We start from the raw sequence: 23,928 nt of genomic DNA on the forward strand, positions 1-23,928 counted from the left end.
GCTTTCTGCAGAAGCCCAATTCTGAGACTGCTTCACAAGCAACCAGCCTCTCACGGGAGTGATGAGTTCAGGGTGTTTTTGCAGATTCCTTGCACCTCAGTAACTTAATCTACATTCTTTACAAGACGGCCCTTCTCAGTGAGACGTCACCAAACCCCGGCAGGATCCAGGTCTGCAGCAGCAGTACTCACTCCTCAGACAGCGAGTGCATATTACAACTTGTTAAAAAGATGATTGCCAAACCCTGGTTTTAGCATCACCTATCCTATTCCACATTTAGTCATTATGATGATGCAAACGTTCATGACCATGGAGTGACACACAGAATGCATCTGGACTAAAACTTATGAAGACAACAATACTGTCTTGTAAAGCTAACTCTCTGTGAGCAATAGGCTTGTAATGGAGAAAAGAACTCTGAAAGAAAATCAGTGTCAAATAACTAATTCCCTATTAGAAATAGGAACCACCTGCCAGCAACACGTGTATGTGAGCCGGGAAGGGTGGATTAAAAAAATGACACTTTACTAAGGATTTGGGGGGCAATAGAGCTCCAAAGACAACCTTATAATGCATTATTTTCTGTTGCAGATATTATATATTCACTCATCTCTGCTATTAAAGAGGCTTAAAGGAAAAAAAAAAACCCACAAAGAAATATTAAGACAGATAAAATACTATACCAGTTTATCTTTTCCAACAAAAATATTTCCAATGTCATTTTCTCCTAAACTGAGTTTGCCTCTATGTTTTATACTAATTATGTGGAACAAAACAAGAAACAAACCCCAGGCTGTTTTGTCATATTGTCTTCATCCAGGGACTGCAAAAATCTAGATTCTGAAACATACAGAACAAAAAAAAAATTACTGTCAAGCCAATACAGACACCCACCTCATTATACAAAAGTCTTGGTAAAAAGTGGTGGTTTGTTTGGCTTTTTTTAAATAACCATAATAATGGTTTTGAGAGTCCAGGAGAACTGTGAAAGCTGGTTTTCAACAAGGATGTGTACAGACAATGAGGCTTCTGAAACCTGCATGCTAAATTCAGCACTGGCATAAATCTACAAAGCTCCATCGACATTAATAGCGGTTTACAGCAGCTGAGGATCCAGCTCAGAATTTGTGACCTCATGGTTATTTGCACTGGTTAATATAACTGTATCTAGATTTACAACAGTCACTGAGCCCTGCATTAAAATGCAATCCCACAGAAGCCTGTCAGTCTTATTTAACGTCAGAAAAGCAGCCCGCCTAAAAATGACAAGATCTTGCATGAATATAGTGAACATGGTATATGCTACATTTTGTGATACATAAATAAGTCCCCAAGCAGGACTTAGATGCCTTTGACATATCAGAAAAAGACATGTAAGCGTGCATCTGTATGAATAAGAGTACTGTCAGCAATGCCCCAGACAAGCAGCTGCTCCCATGTGGTCCAAGCCTTGTGCTATCTCCTTGCTTCAGCAGGCTGGGTAACAACAGGTCTGGGTCAGCACTGGGTCCCTCACAGATATGGTCGTGCTGCCACCACCCTCCTCCTATATTAAGCTGATGTTCATGCATCTCTACTGATCACATCTGTGGTGATATTGCACAGTGACAATGGGCATGTCTCAAATCAAGTAGTTCCTGAGGAGTTAGGTCAAACCCAGCTCCCTAAACTCCACCTTTGCACCAACAAGAATGCATTCTGATGGAGCTTGACTGATAAACACCAAGACAATGCACGAAATACAGATTCATAAGGTATAGCCTGGTCTAATTTTGAACACAAAGTTACTAAGGTCCATAACTGAAATAACAAGCTACATTCTGCTCTTTTAACTAAAATGAAAGAAACCTGTCCTATTGCCATGGGGCTTGGCTGCCAACAGTCAGACTTGCACAATAACATCATCCTCAGATCCTGAGCACTTGCCATGAAAGAGGAGGGCACATCTTCTATGACAGGAATTTTCACTCAATTTCTTCCTCTAACCTACTGCTAGAACTTAAACTGAGATGCATCCATCTCACTATCATCTGGGCTTCCTTCTCAGATAAACAGTGGGGTACTCCACAGCACCTGCTAACTTAGATGAGACAAAAAATAGGGGCATTCTCATCCCTAAAAGCCTTTTGTGTCCTCTCATAATAACAAAATGAAGAGCAATCTCCTCAGCGTTTTCTTAGTCAGCACATGTTTAGTTTTAGGGAATTTGAGGTTAATTTATAAATGTTTCATAAAAACTCCTTACCTCCAAAATCAGCAACAACTGCATGACCATCCTCATACAGGAGAATATTGTGACTGGGGGGGGGGGGAAATGTTATTATAGGCAACTGTTTAATAGTGTCTTAAAGGTGGTGAAAATTTTACAGTTTTTGGTTCATAGCTAAACTCTTGAGGAGTTCAAATCATCTGCTTAAGTAGATAAATGTCTATAGATAAACGACTTTTATCTACATCTCATATTTGTTGTTGTAAAGTACACATTAACTCTGAGAGGGCAAACCCAATAGCTTCAGAAATAAGAATGTCAGTTTCTAATCAATACTAGAGCAAAACAATCTCTGTAATTAGTTATGGATCAAGTATAGCAGCTTTGTTCATTATGTGCACTGAATCGCAGTGATGAAGTGAAAAAAAAGATGATATTTGAATATAAACACAGTGATGGCCTTTAAATAAAATTACATCAACTGATTCTTTTCTCTTTTAGGGGTTACATAAGTGTAAATTCATAGTGGCAATTTCTAATTTATGCCTATGTATAGAAGGGAAGGAACAGATCTGAAGAGTCCGTATAGAATGGATCACTAGAAGCCATAAGAAATCCATTAAGCTGGGGAAAAAAAAAAGATGACACAATGGTAAGTCCTATTTAATTTAATAACCACACTTAATAATGCAAATGTTACTTTCATGAGACAAAGGTACTTTATTTCTTAAAATATCTCCATTTGTTTATGAAAAGAAGACGTCATTCATCCTGTAGCTTATCTCAGCGTCTAGGATGAAAGCTTCTCCCTGCTCGCACTAATGGAGATTTGCCAGTCGCTAGAGGTAAGATTTCAGTCCTGCCCTCCATTCGTGTTCCAGTTCTACAGTGTCCCTTTTTATAACGCCTTTGAGAGCTAGCAGAGTACAACTGATAATGTGTGCTAAGTTACTTTGGACCTGAACTGAGCCTCGGGTAAAGTGCCAGATTTCCATTTGCTTAATAAGTCAGGAGCACTTAGTGATTTTTTACTGTTTCACCTTATTGTCTGTGAAATGTATATTCCTTGTCATTGTTTGATGGGCATAATCGCAAGCATAAAGTATTGTTCATTATTGGACATCAAAAGAACCACATTTTGCATTTGTCCTTAAAAATTATACTTGCAAAAATTACAGTGCATTTTGACTGTGGTAGTGGATCCTCTTTGTTGCATCTCTTTCCGAAGCTCTCTAGGCAAACTGGTCCATACGATGAAATTAGCATCCCGGGAGACTGGTGGTTGCAACTATGAACGGCAGCAGGGAAGGATTTGGGGAGATGGGTGGTGCCCTGTGGAGAGCGGAGCCCACGCTTCTCAGGACTGTGGCTGGAGCTGTGGTTTAACCAAGCAGGATTTCGCAGACAGGAACGCTTCCGAGAAATGCTGGAGTTACCGTGTGAGGGCTGCAGAGCTGACCTGTGTCTGTTCCCTGCCCCTGCTCACCCTGCCTCCAGGTGCTACAGCTAGAACTGCCTGTGCACCGTGGAAAATGCCCCGGATTTCAGGTGTACTGCAGCCGGGGTGAGGCTCACGTTCACGTCTTCTAACTGAACTGCAGACAGCAAGAAATCCCAGGAAAATGTGATATCCATGTTAGACATATATGTTAGATTTTTATTTCAATATAAAGTCTTCATCTTTGCCCCAGGTAGTTTCTGGAGTTAGGAAGAAAGGAATAAATGCAGAAAAATTCTTGTTTGGTCAGCACATGTATGGGGCAATCTCTGTCAGGACATCTAGAGATCAGAGAAATCATTTATCAAAGACAATTACTTGTACTGACACCTATCAAAGTGTTTTGATTTCTGTGAAATCTTTGAAAGCATAGCAACTGCAGGGCTCAGTGAATGTAAAGGATTGGATAACCAGGACTTTACCTTAGATTGTCAGCAGAGATATTTGGAGGCTTAAAGTTAAATCTACTGGATTTGTCCTAAAACTACTAGAACCAAAGAGGTGAATTGTGGGATTTGTGTGGTGGTTTAAACCCATTTATTGAAGGTAATGTGAAGAAAATTCAGCTTTATTTACATATTATTTGTTCAAAGACAGTGAGGGATATGGATAACATCTGGGAGGAAATCTAACCCTATGCATGTATCCTTTCTATTAATTAGAGGATTTAAAAAAATAAGCTTCCAAGTATGAACAAAACAACTACACAAAGATTTCAACGTAAGACTATAAATATTTCTTATCCATTTTATAAAGGTGTCATCTTGTGAGCAGGTCGGCAGGAGAGCTGCAAACCAAACCAAACCAAATCAAAATAGAGTATTTCTAACACTGAAACTGTAAAAAGGAAGATAGTCAGATTAGGTAAGAAGCAAATGGGCATTTGTTGCACATTTTCACATTGATAGCTTCAAATAAGAGAAAAAAGTAACATTACCCTTGGAAAACAATGAATTCTCATTTGGGGGCACTTTATCCTTGAACTTGGACTGAACAGATAAAAGACTAGATGAAACAAGTGAGAAAAGTATCAACTCCTGAATTCTGGAGATTTCGAGTAGATCAAATGTAAGTGAACAAGAGAGGAGTTCTCAGCCTTGCAAGCAAAATATAATAATAATAATAATAATAACCTGAACTAATTAGCCCTCCTTAGGGGCAGGAGTAAGTCTTCTGGGCAGACTGCCATGACAGCATACCAATGTTTTTAGCTCAGGATTGGTATTCTCATGCAGGAGTATGGATATGTGTTTGGGATAGCTGTACCAGCTCACCTGCAACTAGCTCAGGAATCTTTCACATGGGGTTGGCATTTGGAAATGCCTTCTGTTGACTTGAAAATTAATGTTTGAAACAATATGTGCTGCTAGGGAATAAAATATTGAGGGTGAGTCTCCATAAACTTTACTGCTTAAGCAGAATGGAAATAAGAAGAAATTCTGGCTGCGTAGGAACTTATGGTGGGAAAACCCCATCCCTATGTATTTGGCATTTCCAGGGAGACTTCAATTCAACTAATATATCAGGGGACTTGGAACCAGTCCCAGGATGAACGGGTCTCTGTCTATACATACATCGACAGTTGGAGAATATCAGCATATAAAGCTGTGGTGCTATTCCAACCCATGCGGTGGGGAAGCGGATACACGAGCTGTGCTCCAAGGTGGCTGGCATTTACAATGAGTACCCAGCTTATGTTTTCAATGAGGAGGAAAGAATTTCTTTCTCAGAGCAATATATAGAGCTTAAAACAAGGGCTCCTCTAAAGTCGCTGCAATTATGGCACCTTGATTGAAACTCATGGCTCAAAAGCCTCACTTCTCCAGCATCACCTGGCAGTTGGATGGCCATTGCCTATAGAAAGGTAGTCTGGATTTCTGAGGTTGAGACCCCTGTCGAGAGGAAGGGCTTTGGAGGAAGTGAGTGTGCCAGCACGTGTAGCACAAACATCAGCTCCATCGAAGGAGGAGAAACAGAGCTGGGCTGAATTTTATCCACATTTAAGAGCAGAGCTTCTGAGACTCTGCAGACTGCATTCAAGTTAGAAACAGTGTTGTAAAGATGCCCGTATGTACAGTCCATAGCACACATCGGGGACACTTTGGATTCTCTGCCTGTCCAGGCACTGCTGAACTCTCTCTTCTCTGAGAATTTAATTTTCTTTTCATTTATTAATGATGATGTCTAACCCTAAAAGAAGACGACACTGTATTCTCCCTGAAGCTATCAACGTACTACCGATACGTAACCAAGTGACTTCCAAGCTCTTGGCTCTGTCTCCCTGATGAACGTTGTACAGGAAAAGATTCAGAGCTATAGGACAGCTGGAACTTACTTCCCTCCAAAAAGGGTAAGGTAAAACTCTTGTTCAGAGATATCTCATTCCTTAATAGTTACTAAAAGGATATTGCCAAGAACCCAAATAGCTGTAATCTCTTGTCTCTGCCATACCCCATAGTTTGAGAGTAAACAAATAGCCATCAAATTAAGCACACATCAGTTTATAACAAACTAAACTTAACCTTTCCAGCTCTGCCTCAGCTCTTAGTCATAATTTTTCAATTTCATTAAGAAAAAAACCCCAAACTGAAAAAAATAGAAATGAGATTTCATTTCTTAAGTAAATAGCAATTGATAGCAACTGAAATTTACAGAAGAGTTTCAAAGTGAATGTCTAATTACTGACAGGTTTTTATGTCATCTTTATCTCTATAGTATACCTCTTCTGTCACTATTTCTGTTTCTAAGAGAAACGTGTGAGAATTGCACAAATGATTTTCTATAACCATGTGACAGAACGGACAGCACTCTGCTGCATCATTTTTAAGATCACATTTACAGGAGAGAGTAGACCCAGTTCTCCACTGCTTTTCACAGGAGGAGCAACAAAGACTGACCTTCACATGCCTCTGACCAGCTGCAGGGCTCACCCTCGGCCATAACCCCCCTGCAGCGAGCAGCAGAGGCGCGATCGCCCCCTCCTCTTCCCTGCCGCAGCCTTGGGGCTGCCCCAGGCTTGTGGGGCAGAAGCGCTGGGCAGGGCAGCCCCCAGCTGTGCTGGAGTGCTGCTGCTGGCTTTCTAGAGCTAGCCAAGTGGCTTAAAGGCATTTGGCTCACAAGCAAACTCCTTTCAAAAGCTCTGTAAGGTCATGAAGAAAGCCAGTCGCAAACATAGATACATACATAAAGAAAAGTAATCAAGAAATGAGAACTGAGTGCTTAGGAGCTCTGCAGTACTTTCGCTGAGGACTTGTGTAATTTCAGATGCTTCTTTCTTCCTCTCCAAGCAGTGAGACATTCAGGTAAAGTCATCACGATTCAATGCACACTGGGTTTAAGTGGCAGTCCCTCTGAACTCATGAATCCTCAGCCACCAGTACCTGTCCCCCGCACCCCCAGCTCCATGCGGCTGTGGGGAGTGAGCTGCAGCACCCGGAGGAGCACACACAGCTGCCGGATCTGTCCCTCCACCCACCCGAGCAGTTCCCCGGCAGCATTTTCCCTCTTTTTGTCTCTGTGAGGAGTGCCACAGGCAGCTGGACAAAACATGGCTGCTGGCTGGGGTGGGCTGAAGCCAACGCCTGAGGCTGAGGACTGAAATAACCTCCTGCCATCTGATAGTGGCTACGCTTTGCCCTTGTTCGCACAGCCAGCCAGAGCTGCCTGGGCAGCCAGGAAGTGTTGGGGGGAATGTGTCCCCACACAGGGGGGATATACATCGGGCAAAATCTGGCTTCTAGCCATCCAGAAGCACTGGCGTAGCACTCCCGACGAGAGTCCTGGCATTTGACATAAGCGGTAGCTGGGCAATAGGGCAGTGAAGTACACAGAAAAACGATGTCACCGCCCTGCCACTTTCTGCCTAACTTCTGAATGACCCAACCTCCTGCCAGCTACCTCTGGTTCCTGATCTCTCTGGAGGCAGAGGCCAGATGTGAAGGATGGGGTTCTGAGTCAGGGTGACCACTAAGGTGAGTTCCTGTCTGAATGAAGAAGGAGTCTCAGGAAGGCAAGGGGACAGACAAGGTTTGATTCAGTTCATTTGGGGTGGTGTGAAGCTGCACCGCTTGCACCTGCAAGCACTGTACCTCACCGCTGGAGACGATCCCAGGCTGACAGGATGGGGAAGCAGCACGAACCTATTTCTCACAGTGCATTCAAGAGGCTGCAACAGCACAACCTGCTTCCTGCGTGCTCACCAGCGTGTACGCATTGGCTTCCAGGGTGGTTAATACATGGGGACGGAGCTGGGCACCTCTGAAGTGCAGTCATATGTGTTGCTCTAGTTTGAGCAAAGAAGTCTAGGGAGTCTGGCTGGGTCTGCAGCGAACTCTGCTCACTGGTGGAGCAGACTGCAGAAGGCGAATCCTGTGCCATTATTCCAGAGAGTTTTATGTGCCACTCACCAGTGAAACAAGATTTGCTAAGCATTAATTTCCTGAAAAATTAAGAAAAGGAACACTAAAATACACAAACATGATTGGCCATAATGGGAATTCTGGTTTTCATTTTAGCTGAGGGAGTATTTGTATTGATAATCTTTGCACTGCCTACTCTTTGCTTCACCAAGCAATCCAGTTCCCACCACCGTTCATCCCGCTCTGTCCTCTACAGTCTTGCCCCAGTCGAGAAACCTGACCACTAATGAGATCTGGAGGTGAGGATTGTGTCTTTGAGCACAGACACGTCTTGCTTCGGCTGCATGTCTATTAGCTTAGGAAGCATTTTGACTTCTGAAGGTCGGCAGTAGGGCAGGGTAATTCTTGGCAGTGTTTCTGCTTGTTTCTGAGCTCAGATCTAAGGGGCACATTGCAGCCCACTCGCTGCTTTCCCAAATGAGCCTGGCGGGGCTTGTTTGCCAGAGTCCGAACCTCTGGCAAAACAGCTTGATGTAGCACTTAATAGCTAGCAAGTAACTTTATTTGGAAGCTTCAGATAGCTTCTTTCGGTGGTAGCAGTGTTAAGAAACAGTTACCTCATTGGTATTCCTATTTCAGCAGTTTGTAGCTCAGTAGCAAATGTAAATCTGGGCTGAGCTGTGATTTGCCAAAGGCCAGCCACATGAAGAGAAGTTAAACAAAAATCTACCACTTCTTATTTCTACTCCTGGCCTGCCTATGATATACATAAATATACCTGTTGGTCGTGATGGTGGCATAATCAATGTTAATATATAACTTCAGAACCACAGAATTATTGATCATTTTAATTAATGTAATGCAACTAACTAATATTAATTATTTACTCAGTCAGGGTTTTTCCTCCAGAATAAGTTTGCCAAGAGAAATGACAGAAGCCAATTTACAATGTGACATTTAAAACAAGACTAGAAGAGGATTTCAGAAAAAGACAACAGGGAACAAATCTGCAATGGCCTTTAGGGACTACAGCATTGATCCGACCTGAACTCCCACGTAACACAGGACATTCGACTCCCTTAAATTCTTGCTTCAGGGTAAGAATTGTGGCTGAACCAGATCATATGTTTTGGAAAAAGAAGACGTGTTCCTCATTGGTGAGACAGTTACTTTGCTCTGACACTGAAGGAGCCAAAAGGCTGTTTGACTGTACTGGCATAATCTTCTAAACGGTTATGACATAACCCACACTACCAAAATGTAGCCCTCTCTGGAAGGCTTTTAGCTTGCATGTGCCCAGCGCATGCATTAAATTTGTAACGCATAATAAATCTGCAACTGACATGTCACCACAATGATCTACAAAACAAAATTCCTCTAGTCAACTGTGGTCAGAAAGTCGAAAAAGCTCATGCAGAATACGTACACAGTCCTTCAGGCAATCTTCTACCTACACCTATTTTATAAAGACTCCAGACGTTTTGCATCATCTTCTCAAACCCCGTTATCTCAACACAACTACCTAAGAAGAACACAGCAGCACAAGAATGACAAGAAGTTCAAGGACTTCTTGCTGATTTTCTGCTACTCACTCAGATTTATCCATAAGATGCATATGCATAAGTGTTAGAATTATTAACAAAAGGACACTGGGATGGAGGCATTTGCAGAAAATTAGTAATATAGAAACAGAGACTAGGTTAATGTCCCCCAAAAATTAAGCCTCAAAGGTCTTGGAAATAAACTCATTTATGAGAGCCGGTTTGGACATAAGCCCAGGTATTTCTGGAAATTTTCAAGATTGCAACTTTTGATTTTGTCCTGAATTAAGATGGAAAGCAGACATTTCATAATGTGCTGTGCAAAGAAAATGACTTTTTTCCCCTGTAAGTAACTAAATAACCTGACTGACGTGTCCCATTCTGAATTTATCCTCTAAGCTGGCCTGCATTATAAGTTACGATAAATCCTAGGAGCCTACATTCCTCAACTATCAAACAGCTGCATGTAAAAAGGAAAATTTTAATAATTCCCCAGGAGAGTTTCCACAAACTTCATGCCTTACTGAAAAAAACCCAAACCCATAACTTCTCTGATATATATATGAAAATACTTCAGATAGATAGAAAGTTTCCAGTCAGCCCTACCAAGGTTTATATGAGACTGGTCGCTAGAGGGGGATGCAATGCACAGTTTGTAAGCATGCTACATTATCTCTGCATTTTCTTTCATTGTGGGTCTCTGTGATATGGATCAATTATACCCTTTGGAAACACTCGTTTTAGCTTAAATGCACATGTTAATTCTGGAGAGATAATTCAAATTAGATTTACTTTGCCAAAAGTACAGAGGAAAAGAGCAAACAGTTACAAAGCATGGGAAATGTTGGAGTCGATAATACTTCCTTTTGCCGACTCTGTTATCTTACATAGCACTACAAATTAAGATAGTTTTGTATGTTTCTTGTGCTTGTCAATACGTTGTGGAACTAAACCATTTGGGAGTAACAGGCTTTATCAGGTCTACATCCCTTTTTTAATCTTACTTTATTTTTTATGTGCCCAATCCGTATGGACCAAAAAAGGAATAAGAAAGACAGAAAAAAAGGAGAGATCCCTTTTCCCCTCTCACAGTCTTTTAATCCCCAGTGAATGGCAGTGAGCATTAAATCAAATCAGTTTCTTTGACATTCTTGGTTACATCTCTCAAGACAGACACGTTCTCTGGCCATTTAGGAGACACTACTGGTTTTACAAGCACTGTGACACTGCAAATGTGGCTTAGTGAATCTTCAAAACCTTGATCTTGAAAATCTACCTTTCTCCTAATACCAGTCCCCATTTCATGGCTTTTGACTGGGCTGTGGAACTTGAAATTAAAGCTGTTGGCAGCAGTCCTTCCTCTTCCGTGGTACTTCTTTACGGAGGGATAGAGAAGCAAAGGATTGAAGCTCTGTCAATCAAAATGACCAAAATTGCATCTAGTCCAAAACGTCTTCTCTTGTGTGTTTTGTAAGGGGCTCAGTCTAATCTACTGGTAGGTTTTGCCATATGAAATGAAATATTCTTCTGCCAAAGATTTGAAGCCAGGTTTGAAGCCAGCTTTTTATACTATTACTAGATTTCATACAGGCATTTCATTTTGAAGTCAGTCCAACTTTGGGGAAGGTTTTGGACTAGATGATCTTGGAGGTCCCTCCCAACTTAACTATTCCATGATTTTATTAACCATAGCTTTCCAGTGGCCTCCCTTTAATCTCTCAGCATGCAAGCAGCTCTTTATGCAACAAACTACATCATCCCTACAAACTAGGGATTTGCTAAGGGAATTCATTAATTCCCCAAGCATTGATTAAACACCTATATGCATATTTATACACATACGGGCTTTTCCTTCTGTGGATCCATAAATGCCTTTCAAATGCACTTATTTCCTGCTCCTCTTCTTCATACTATATTGACTATACAAAACGATGTGTCATTTTACTGCAATGCCAACACATTTGACAGCATATAGTTATCAGAACTGAAGTGTTCCCTCCTGATACACAAATGAAATTTAGCTACTCATGCTCAGAACTGGCTATAGAAAGACTCTCCTTTTCATGCCAGTGTAGCAAATATGAGCACTTTTGCAGAAGGTAGCTAACCAACAACAAAGAATCAGCTTCTCTCTCTCGGTTCTGCAGGCTGGAAATGCCAGGCCAGTGATTTCAGAGTTTTTTCTCAAAACTGAAAGGATGCATTCAGTGTAATAGAATCTTGGTGCAGTCTGTGCACTACTGCTTGAGATATTCCATAACCACAGTTTTCTTATGCACCATAAAGAAAGACAGTTGCATTCTTAGGATTTTCACATTGCCATCCACCTGAACTACAGGACTTTCACTTGGGAAAACTCCTGGTGCGACTCATGTTCACAAGGTTTGATGGAGTTGTTTATAATTTGGAAAACTGAACACAAACACATAACCTTTATTTAATATAACAAAATTGAGGTCACTAAGGAGTTAGGAACATAAGCCATACTCACAACACTGTGACTTCGAATTGGAATCAGGGTTTACAGTGGCTAAAAACTAAGGTGAGCACCTACACTGTCGTCACTAGGGCAAAAAATGCAAAGCTTGGCTAAAGAGAGAGAACACAGGGGTTTTAGAAGGCACCTACTTTACATTAAGAGAATAAAAGTCCTATAATAATCCAAGAGAAGGTGAAGAGGCCAGTCGATAGATGTTGGTAGATCTGGGACACCTGCAACTTTTAAAAGTTTAACTTCACTTTTAAAGTGAAGGTAAGCTATAAAAAGATTGATAGATTATCTGTTCCTTAAAGTCTTGAATACATAGTGACGTTCCAGCTGAAATTTATGCACTAGTCAACCAAAGTTATGGCCCACATTATACATACCAGACTCTGAAATGGTTGGTTCTAACAGCAGAGGACTGGGCTTGTTGACTCACATAATGTCTCATAGTCCTAAGCTGAGTGATGACTTAAATGATTCTTTTTGGTTTTATTATTTGCAGAGCAGGATGAACAAGAGACTAAGCACGGTGTTTGAAAAATACCCCCCATATGAGAAAAATGATATGCTTTCATTCCTGGCTGTGTAGAAAGAGATTATTTTGAATTTAAGTTTGTTTTCCAGTCTTCAGAATTATTTCAGGTTCATGTCTTGTTCAACATGACACTCTCAATTGAAGTTTTTTTAGAAAAGAAGATGAACTGTAAGATATGAGGGTTTGGGAAACCATAGTTTGAGGTCAGTAAATTGCAGAAAATAAGGGTAATAGATTTCAAGTAAGGATAGCTACTAGTTAGACTAAAAGGTGATCTGATTCACTTCACTCTATTTACAGCTTCTGAGGTCCTTCATTCTTAGCCTCGCAGCGGATTATTGCAACATCAGCGCGAAATTATAAATGGTTGTATCCTGCAATGGGCATTGATTCCAGGGGATATTACTCTGTACAAACTTCTGATGTGAGCCATAGTACTTAATTGATTTCGTCAGCGTCCAAATTACTTTTCTTGTAATATTGACTTTTTTCTGCAAAAGCATATACATGTGAGCAGAACAGTCTTCACATTAAAGACTCCGGCTTTCAAAACAGTTAAAAACATTTCTGTGCTGCCCTTCCAAACCCTGAGCAGTGTTTCTGAATGACATGTTACCAGACTGTGTGTAGCAGAGAAAGCAGGCTAAATAAATCATGAGCCAGTACCTGTGCTTTGACTCATGTACAGGAGTCCCACCGAGCTTCCTGCAAATTGAGGTTTTCAACACCTCTCCTAACTGTGGTGCTTGCTCAGGTGCAGAAACACAGATTTAATAGTTTAACACAACACATCCTGACTTAAAACCCTTGCTATGATTCCCTGCTCTCTCTTCTCTTTATAGAAATATACAAACCAGAAGATTGGTGCACCATAAGCATAAATGTAATTCCTCAAAATGCTGAGATAAGGCCTGAGCTGAGTGATGATTTCTCAGCTGCGTTCAGGACTCGAGACAGAGGATGTGACTGAATTGGGGATGCCCTGGCAGGGTGGCTCAAGAGGACCCATGGAGGGAAGCCCGTGGCGAGCGCCTCTGTCAGTCTGTTCCAGAGCAGTGCCTCTCCGGGCAGATGCAGACAGATGTTATTTTCCCTTTGGGAGACGGGCTGGTGCTGGGGCTGTGTGTGTGTCGGTACAACGCTGTGTTCAGTACTCTCTGCCCTGTGAGCAAACCGCTTGGCTCAGACAGAGCGCCACGGGCATTCTTCATTTCCAGCAACCTCAACGCAGAGACAGAGAAAGTCATGCCTGTCTACACCTGCGGGGAGGCACGTATGATGCATTTCCAAAGCAGCTCTTTGCTTTCCTACCATCCATAACAGGGTCATATTTTCCTCCGGTCAGGACACTGTCTCTTGGCCTTCCCTCTCTTCCTTTCCCTCCTGCCTGCTCCCCTGCCTGATCCTGGGATCATACGCTGGCCAGAAACACAGAGGCTGCTTCTCCTTTGCGTGGCTGTAGGGAATGAGATTGCTCCTCTTTATCCTCTTCTACTTTTCTGATGGCTTCACTAATTTTTATTCCAGGTAGACATGTGGCTGTGACCAAACCTGGAAGGAAGCATTTTAATGGGTGGTTACATACCCTTTTTCATGTAAGGAGACACAGCAAAAGGAAGAGGAGCCTGTGGCTGACATGAAGACGCAGGTACTTCATGGCTGGTTTTTTTGTATTTGTTTTTGTTTTAAGAGGAAACGCTCCAAAGAAAGCCTCCTAACATGAAGGATGCCCCAGTCGGGACTCCCATTCACACTGTCCTGAAGCTGGGGCACTCTCTCAAATCTTGATGTGACATAAGGCAGCAGCCTCTCTCCTGGGCCCCTGTCCAGGTGCAGCTCACGAGAAGGGTGATTCCTGGGGAAAAACGGTGGCACTGGGAACAGCAGAGAGCAGGAGAAGCCTGGTGCCGCCAAATCAGTGCCACTGAGCAGGGACCCGAAGTCAAAGGTACGTACAAGGGATGCTTTCCTCAGCTGTGCCCTCCCCTGCTCCAAAACTCGGCATCACCAACGCTCCCTTCATCAGGCAGGGAGACACAGGACTGTCTCATGCACTGGGGAGAAGACACTGGCGTGGCCTGATCAGGCTGCTTGGCTGGAGGGTTCCCCAGGACTGGCAGGGTGCAAGGGACGAAGGCGGGTCTTATAAACGACCTGAAGACAGTCTGAGAACCGATCTCCTCAGACGACGGAAGCTGAAGCACACTGGTTTTGGTGGGATGTGTGCCTTTCTGAATTTGTGATTTTAAAACAACCATTACAAAGGCAGAAGCAGGCAGCACTCTATCAGTCACCACGAAAAGAAGTAAACATATGCTCAGTGAAGAGCGAGCGTGGTTACAGTTCAGGATGTACAGTACAGCTAACATTTATTTCTGGGCTCTCTAAAAGGGCTCAGTAAAATCCATTTATTGTGACAGAACAGTAACAATGGATTGAAATTCATTATTACGCTAGAAGGATGTCTGGAGATGTAAGCTTTTCTTTCAAACTTTGAAAAAGCTTTATGGATCTCAGTTTCCTGGGAGAGACTTTGTAGTAAGTACATAAAACGGAAAATGGAAGGCAAACTTATGAAGAACAGATACCAGGAATTAACAAAACCGAAGCTTTGATTATTTTCTTTGTTTGTTTCTATGTTTGATCAAGATGAAGCACAGCCAGCAGCCAAGTGAAAAAGGAACTCAATGTGTGTGTTCTAAACAAAACATTACATTCACCCCAATTTGGAAAGGTCAGCTCAAGTATGTCAAGATTCTGTGAAGTCAGTAACACTGAGGTAGTGATGCGGTGCAATGCAGCGCAAATTGGGATTATTTAGACGGTATCTGTGACGCTAATCAGCAGGGAAGGATCCACATGCCTAAGAGGAGTTAAAATATCTTTAAATGTGGCTGGTTAGGAGAGTGAGAGCCACGCAACAGAGCTGCTGCTGTGAGCACGTTTTTGCACACAGGCTGCCCTGAGCAGGATCAGCTCTGCACAGGGATGCGGTCCCTCGTATCCTGCACAGTGCGACTGCACTAGTCTTTTATCCTAACAGAGCCACAATTTAGGAATCAGCTGTACTGTTACAGGCAGCTCAGAAACAGGCTGAAGTGTGGTGAGTATCACTTTTTCTAGGAGAAAAAGAAAATCCTGAGTTTTTACACACTAATTCGTCTGTTTTTCAAACCACTGTGATACTATCACGGAATGCAAATCCATATTGCTGCAGGGACGAGACATCTGCCATAGATGCTAGCAACCAGAAAAGCTGAAAAGAGCTGGAATAACATCTCCCCACTTCCACGCTTAACTAGGTCTAGCTGGATATCTAGCTGAAACAGCAAGACACTGTTCAATTACTGTCACACTTTCTAGAGAAAAGAGGAGGTTCTGTACTTGGTACGGAAACTTGACGGGAGAGGAAACCTTTAAAAATAACTGGAAAAGCGAGCTATTGCCACGTTTACAATCTTTTACAGCTCTATAAAAGTTGGATAGAATCAAGCTTAGGGACAAAGACAAAATACATGCTATTTAAATATTTGCTAGTGAAAGACATATATCCAAGATACAGTACAAGAATATAGAACACGATCATGCAGGCAAAATATCTTTTGCTTGTTGCAAAATATCATTTAGTAGGAAAAGTGTATATAGAATCTATTGAAAATTGATTTCCTGATTCAAGGAAGCTATTGCAATTGATTTCATTTTCAGCAAAGAACACACAAGAGGAAGCAGAAAAACGCCAGTTGCATGCAATAAATAAAGAGCAAGGCTTTTAGAAATTAGCATCACAAACGCAGATTTTCAAACAAACTGGGAATGTGGGGAAAGATTCACAAAATGCTTTAGCTAGGTCAAAAGCTTCCAGTAACTCTGAAGATCAAGGTTTTCATACACCAGTCACTACGCCTTCATGGCACATGGCTTTTGAAGGGCTGAGCAAATTACAACATAAAAGTGTACGAATGTGGATACAACAATGCTTACATGATATTTATCAAAATGTTGACTGATGCAAGTAAATTCAGGAGAGTGAAAAGTATATGAAAAAAAAGAAATGAAAAAGTTGTCGATGGCTTACATGATGAAGGGAAAATGCAAGTAATATTGATGGTCTCAACAAAAAAGCATAACTTGCCCATATTAGAGCTGTAGATATGAGCAAGAACAGTCAAGTGAGGAACACATATTTCACCAGGTAACAGTTTTTAGGACAGAAAAAATTTAAGCTCTCCCAACCAGGACTCCCACAAATCACTGTCTTCAAGATTTCTAGCTTCACCTAAACCCAAACCTTGGGATGATAAATTTAATCATAAAAAGTGTAGTGGGTTCATACAATGTAGACATGACTCTTTCAGTTTACATTTAATCTGATTTTAGCTCCCATATATACTTTGCATCAAAATATTTAAGTGATTTGAGTATGACATGTGGAATTGTTTTGAGACCCCCACCAGATGTCAAATGAAAATATTAATCAAACGCAAGGCTAAACTAGAGAGACTCTTGAAGGCTGTACCCTGGGTTGAATGTAGGCACACGAATCAATCACAACTACAGACTTTTCTGTGGTCTTGGTTCAAATTTGACCTCTGTCAGTAAGGACAAAAATTATCACCATTTCTCAATGTGAATAAAATGTATTGAGCCCTAGCTTCAACTTCAATCTACTCAAGGATTGTATAGACCTTGAATAAACCCAACTTGACGATACATATAGTCAAGACCTGGCTTGACGGTTTTTGTGGAGAAGCCGAGAAATCAATAAACAGACCCTTTCTATGCATGGCATGCGTAAGTCTTTCTGACAAAACAATGCCGAAATGCCCATCTTGGTGCTGAGTGTATGGACATATCTGAAAGCAGGAGGTAGTCTCTGGAAGAGTTTTGTCAGTTTGGTACCACCAGTGAACACTACAGTTACTAATTTTTCTTTTCTAAAGTAAAAAATAAAACCCACAGAAAAAACGCTTGGAAGGTACCTCTCAAAAATGCTATTATTGCCTCAATGGCACTTGGAAATTTGAAAACCACAGATGAGAAAGGAACTCTTAAGCCTCTGTTTTGAGAAATACAGCAAGATAAATCTGATCTGAGCTGAGCTGACAGAAGGTTAATAATGAGTTCAGCAGAATCAGAAATTAATTGTCTTCTGTTAAGGCCACACACAGTTTGAAATGGTGAGGCCAAGCATCATTCTCTTCATGAAGCCATGGAGAAAAACGAGAAAAGAATCAGAAGTGTGTAATCATCCTGGCTTTTACAAAAGCAAGTAGTTCTGCGGGCCTGCCAGATGCAAGGGCTTCTCCCTCTCAGGGCAAGACAGGCAAAGCACAATTCAGTGGTGTCCCTTTCACAGATAACAGGGCCATGAAAAGATCCTTCTACCTTTAACACACTGTAGGTTTAATGAAAGGCAACTGCTGTTTTAAGATTTCATAAGGGATTTTATAACAAAGAGGAGTTGCAGACACCACCCCCATTACCACCAGGCTTCCATCCTCTCATCTTTCTCACTAAGCCAGCTCTCAGAAACTTTTACAGATAGTTAGAGCCATCAAATGAAGGTTAGTTGCTCAAAGGCTTGGTCCAACCGTGTTCAGCTGTTATAGCTTAAATTAAATTGATACTAAAGTGGTCTCTTTTTTATTAAAGTGCTATAATCATTGTGGCTACAATCCCTCACTACGGTATAAGTAGTAATAAGCTGATACATGTCACCATTGCTGATAGCTGTCAGAACTTCTTTTTCCAGAACTGGAAAGCAAAATAAAACTCCCAATTATTCTCAAAATGGAAGGATAACCCTTTTTCCAGGGTAGACACATGAAAGATTCATTTTCTTCTCTGTTCTGTCAAGCCATATTGCAGATTTAATTAATGCATTATATGCATTGCATTGGATTTCAGAACTCACAAAGAGGGTTACAAGCTATGTGAAAATTTAAGGTAGAAAATTTAAGGTAAAATATTTAAGGCTCCTGTGAAGCCACTGGCAAAACTTAACACAAGAGGGTCAGAATTTCACTGTTGGTCTTTCTCTTCAGTTGTCATAAAGATTTTCATCTGATAATTGTGCCTGTGGGCAGACTGGGACTCATGCTGAAAACACGACTTCTGCTCTCACAATAAAAACTTTCAGAAGTTAAGCTACTCTCAGCACCACACATCAACCGCACTGATGTCCTTATAGCAAATTATCTTTTGACCCTGACAAATATGATCTGGTAAAAGTTCTGTGAGGCAATGATACGCTTTTTGGCTTTCTAGTGAGATACTGTTTTGGGTTTTCTTTTGTGGAAGACATTATTTAAAATCCTTCAGTGCAGCACTATTTTTCTAACAGCCAGTAGTGACAAGGCATAAAGCTGAACCATTAGGTCTGGATCGTTGCTGTCCTAAAACAGTTACACAGACTGCAGCATTCAGACATGGGGCTCTTGGCTTGCATCACGACTGAGGCAAGAACTACATCTTCAAAAGAAAGCGTCTTCCTCTGAGCTCCACAGTTTGGTGGCCCAAAAGGAACCTGTGAAGGGATGCAGGTATATGAAGGAGGTTCACTGATGAAGTGGAGGATGTGTGAAGTCAGAGCCAGTGGGGTGAGGAGAAGGGAACCTTGACTGTAAGGAGGAGAACAGGTGGTGGACATGGATGGTAGCAATGGAGAAATGAGGCAAATACAATCATGGAAAAAAAAAAGGGTAGTAAGAAGACATTCTTCCAGCCTGTCTTTTTAGTAGGTCGAGATGCAGGTTGCTTTCTGCACAACAAATCATAGTGAATCCACCTTATACTTTAAAAACTGGGCACCCACTGATAAGGTCTGGCCTAAACAGCTTTTTTTCTGCAACATTTCCCAAAGCCTCTAGGACTGGTGGAGCCATGTCGCTGTTACCAACAGCTAGGGTGTTGTGGTTTTTTTTTTTGAGAAAGAAAGGTTAATGTAGAAAAGCTCTGCCCAGTGCCAAGCTTTTCCTCACAATTTAATGTACTGAAAGTTTGTAATATCAGCAGTTTCTCTTTGCTTTTAACCCAGACCTTGTTGTCCAAGATGGGCTAAGATCCATTTGCCAAAACAGTAAAGATACCTAGTTAGAAACTTTTAGCAATCCTGACTTAGGCCAAAACTGGAGAACTGAATGTCCATCTCAATACTCAGGACTTACAAGGGATGCCTTGTAAAAGCAGAAGAGATGACAGTCAAAGGCAGAAAGTTGTTTGTTCAAAGCAGTGCACAGCTATGCTGTGTGAGAGGAAAGCCCAACCATCCCCAGTTCGAATGATGTGCCTTTTGCGTTAAAGGGTTAGCAGAACTAAGAATCATGTTTTGTCTTTAGCAAAAGGAGGCATTTTCATCTAAAATCTCACAATCCTAACACAAGTTAGGTATTTCACCACCCTTCACTGGAATATGCACACCCTGAGACTATTTTCATAGCTAGAAAAACAAGAACAGATTTTCTCTGCGTACACCAAGGACTCGGTGCTTCCACTCAGGTATTACCAGAGAAACTGAATGAGTGCACTGACCTGCACTAGATTTTAGCTCTTAGAAGTGATCCAATCAGAGATGCTTTTATCTGTAACAAATGGGCCAAATAAACCCAGAAAGAGCTTATGGGAAAATATTTGAAGTAAAAAAGACAAAACAAACAAAGAAAAGGAAAAGAAGCAATGTAAGAAAATGACAAGGCGTTATTTGAAAGCACAGTGCTATGCTGAAAATAAACTGAGAATTCTCAAATGGAAAATTAAAAAAACCGAAACAGATTAAACAAGTATTTGTATCCATCCTCCCAGGACAATAGAATAAAGTGTTTGCCTGTGTGGGAAATCCAATCAACAAGGACAGAAACCAATGAATTAAATGTTCAGCATATCATCATTTCAGTTATTAAAAAATTAGAGAGTCTTCATAATGACAAGGTGTCAGGACCAAGCATACTCTGCACTGAGGAAAAATAGCGAGACTGGGAGACAGAAACTGAAGAAGCCTTAGTTGACATTATCAAAAGCTGACTTAATTCAGGATATACCCCTAAAGACTAGAAAACAACAGTATAAGGCACCAGTAACACACCGGGAAATTAGAGACCAGACATCTCACTGCCAGTCGTGAGGGGAACACGTGAAGCTGTAAGGGGATCAAGAGGTGCAACATCTGCCGCAGCGAAGCACCGCCTGGGCAGGAGCAGCCGATGGCTGCAGAGGGGGAATCCCCCACCCCACCGATCCCCGGGGTTCCCTGCGGCCGCTGCTGCCAGCGGTGGGGTGCTGCAGAGCGGAGAGCACGGGGCTTTTTGGGGAGCGGTTGCTGCCCACCTTGGCTCTGCAGGTGAAGGTGGGAGCTGAGGCATCTCTGCCTGCCCGATCACGCTGCAGAGAGCCCTAACGCTGCTCAGGAGGAGGATTCCCACGGGATCAGCGCTGCACTGACAGCTTGTGCTGCAGGCAGGCATCACTCACAAATGTAGTCAAGAATACACACTTTGCGCTTTCCCTTCTAAGATTTCCCTGAATCCTGTATTCCTCCCGAATCACTCAGAAGTGGTTACTGCAAAGCTTTGCAGTCTAATCACCCGATAAAGAGTTGTAAGTAGTTCAAAATGTGTTAGAAGAGAATTTGAATAGGGCTTAAGAGTTTGATTGTCCTAATATCTCCTGCTAATTAATGGAACTGTCTGAATAAGTGATTTTAATGAACTGTTTCATTTTGCTTTGACTCAGAACATTTTATGGAGCTTAATATTATTGATGAAAAAGTGGGGAACAGACATTTCTTGTCAACCAAATTTTACTTGTTCATATGAAGAAGAAACATTCATTTTTTCATTTTTATTTTTTGAGATTTATTTGATAAGTAGAATTATATTTTAAAAACTTTGAATTTGAATTAGAATTAAAAAAATTAAAAAACTAGGAAGAATAAAAAAGAGCATTTAAAATGTCAAAATGAGGCATTTCAAAGGCCTCTGAAATGTGGGTTCAGGCTTTCTTAGGCTAAAAGAATTTTGATAAGTGACATGGTTTTTGAAAGTATTTAGTCAATCCAAAGTGCATTTACAATACTCTTCAACAGACAAACTTTATGTAGCTCTGCTACAGTAAAATTGCAGAGTGTGGCTTATATTAATATACTTAGATTAACCCTCCATATAGTCAATATACACGGATGAATATAGCATGTCAGCAATATTCTTCTAAACATCATACATTTATCATATCCATACAGAAACACCATATCTGCACATTTAAATAAAGTCATTGGGTATGTAATTGGCAGTGGTTAACAGTAGCCATTTTTATGTGCTTGTAGCAGTTTTAATATGAGCAGATGGATGCAGTCATACGTAGATGAATAAAGCAAAGTGTGCTAGAATTTGCAGTCAGAGTATAAAGCAGAATTTGTGCCAATATTGCTAACCTAGGGCACATAAATCCCAGAAGACTGGCTTGAAGTGATATGGTTTGTAGACTGCACTTTTCAGGCTAAAATAAAGAAATGTGCAGTTTGTTTTGCATTAGTGATCTGATTTTCTTCTTCAGTCTGCAAGGATATTTTTTCTTTCATAACCACAAATAGAGTTATTCTTTCGTTTAAAAAATGACTTCAAGAGCAGGTACTCATTTTTGAAAGTACCCTTTTGAATCCAAAGTTCTTGGGCACTGAGAGAGAATTCAAGACATTGTCATTATATACATGCCTGGCTCTCCAATTTGTCACTATGGGCCGCTGCCAGAGACAGGACACTGAGTTTGGTGGGCTTCAGCTTGCATCCCTATGACTGGTCTTACATATACACACACTGTGTCCGTGTTATGCTTCAAATCCCAAGAAACCTCCCGTTTATAAAAGACAAATACTACATTTGAAGTCCCTCGCTTCATAGGTGTCCTTTGTAGAGCTGTCAGTGTGGGTACACTTGGAGCAAGAAAACAGGACTTTTCATGTGTGCAAGCCATGCTGTTCTCCTGGAGATGCCAACAACAATGTCCAGAAAATTGCTGCTGCCTCATATTTTTTCAGAATTTCATACCAGAACCCTGAACTGGGCATAGTCTCACAATCAGTTTACTTCTTCACCTAGCAAAGGGAAAAACCCCAGCTCCTTTTTCTGAAAGAATGAGTGTCTTTCATAAGGAATCTTTCACTGCAGCTATCAGTGTCACTAGGAAATGAAAACTTACAGCAAGATGCCAGAAAATGTTATTTATTATATCACCACAACTTTACAGGCCCAGTCACTTGTGATATAAACAAAATGAACATTTCTGTAATTTTTTTAAAAACAAGTAGTTAAGCTAGTGGAAAATGAAGAGGTGTATGTCTGACACTGAAGAAAACCCATTTTGTAACTCACTTCATCCTGCTTTTTAAGAATTCTTTCTGTAGCAGCTTTCTTGTCACAGTGCTCGTACATATGAAGGAGCTGTTTCCAAGCAAACTACTGCGGCTAAAAAGTGCAACAGCTATTCAGCACTAACTTTCTTCACCTGGTTGCTTTTCTTTAAATACATTTACAGGCAATTTTGGTTAGTCCCCTTCCAAAGCACAAGTTAGTGCAGAATGGCTAGTCTGAGTGATTTCTGATGTAGACATGACACAAAAAAATTCCGTTCAGTAGAGAAGATGTTTCCTGCTTCTAACAAAGACTGAATGATGGTGGGCCAGATGCGAGAAAATACTAGGTTTTAGCAGTTGCGTCCTTTAATGACAATTACAGTTTAGCAAAGGTGACTCATAGCGGTTTGTATAAAAGCTCTGAGTTTTTTCAGGCCAGTTTCATTTCCAGAAGGAAATCTGGATAACCGACTGATGTAGACTCTCTCCTACTTCTTTGCCAGTGGCACTGTCAGCTGACACCTGGGCTGGGGTTTACCTACCATACCTCTATGAGTGTCAGCATTAGGCACTTAGTCTAAAGTAGGTGGTTGCTCCCCTCTCCGTAACAAGCACAGGCTCATCCAAGGCTCCTCCCTTTTCAAGACAGGCACCTAAAACAAACGGGAGGGGTTGCCTTCTGGATGTCTTTTCACATTTCTGCATTGACCTTAGGGGGACTAGTGACTAGTTTAAATTAGGCACTTGATTCTTAAAGGGGCAAAAGTAGGTGAAATGAATTAATTAAAGTTTTGGATTAAAATAATTATACTGGGGAAATATACTACATCACATAAGTTGTAAAAAGGCTATCCCACAGGACTAATGTATGCAAATAGGGTATAAATATTTTGTAAATTTCAGATATCTGTCAGCGAAATTATTATAAGCATGACGTTGACTACCGTCTCTCAAGTCATT

The 23,928-nt window shown here is 41.2% G+C and overlaps 1 protein-coding gene across 6 annotated transcripts in view; it reads right to left on the minus strand.

Moving 5' to 3' along the window:
- The window catches only part of LOC143161194 (serine/threonine-protein kinase TNNI3K), a 100,330-nt gene that overhangs the window by 38,285 nt on the left and 38,117 nt on the right, over nucleotides 1-23,928 (minus strand). For all 6 annotated transcript variants that reach the window (XM_076339907.1, XM_076339906.1, XM_076339905.1 and 3 more), the window contains 2 exons: nucleotides 2,246-2,298; nucleotides 788-840 (listed from right to left, as the gene is read on the minus strand). In XM_076339907.1, coding sequence (XP_076196022.1) covers nucleotides 788-840; nucleotides 2,246-2,298 — 106 coding nt within the window. The remainder of the gene's footprint in view (nucleotides 1-787; nucleotides 841-2,245; nucleotides 2,299-23,928) is intronic.

Source organism: Aptenodytes patagonicus, chromosome 5, assembly GCF_965638725.1.
Source record: "Aptenodytes patagonicus chromosome 5, bAptPat1.pri.cur, whole genome shotgun sequence".
Lineage (NCBI taxonomy): Eukaryota > Metazoa > Chordata > Aves > Sphenisciformes > Spheniscidae > Aptenodytes > Aptenodytes patagonicus.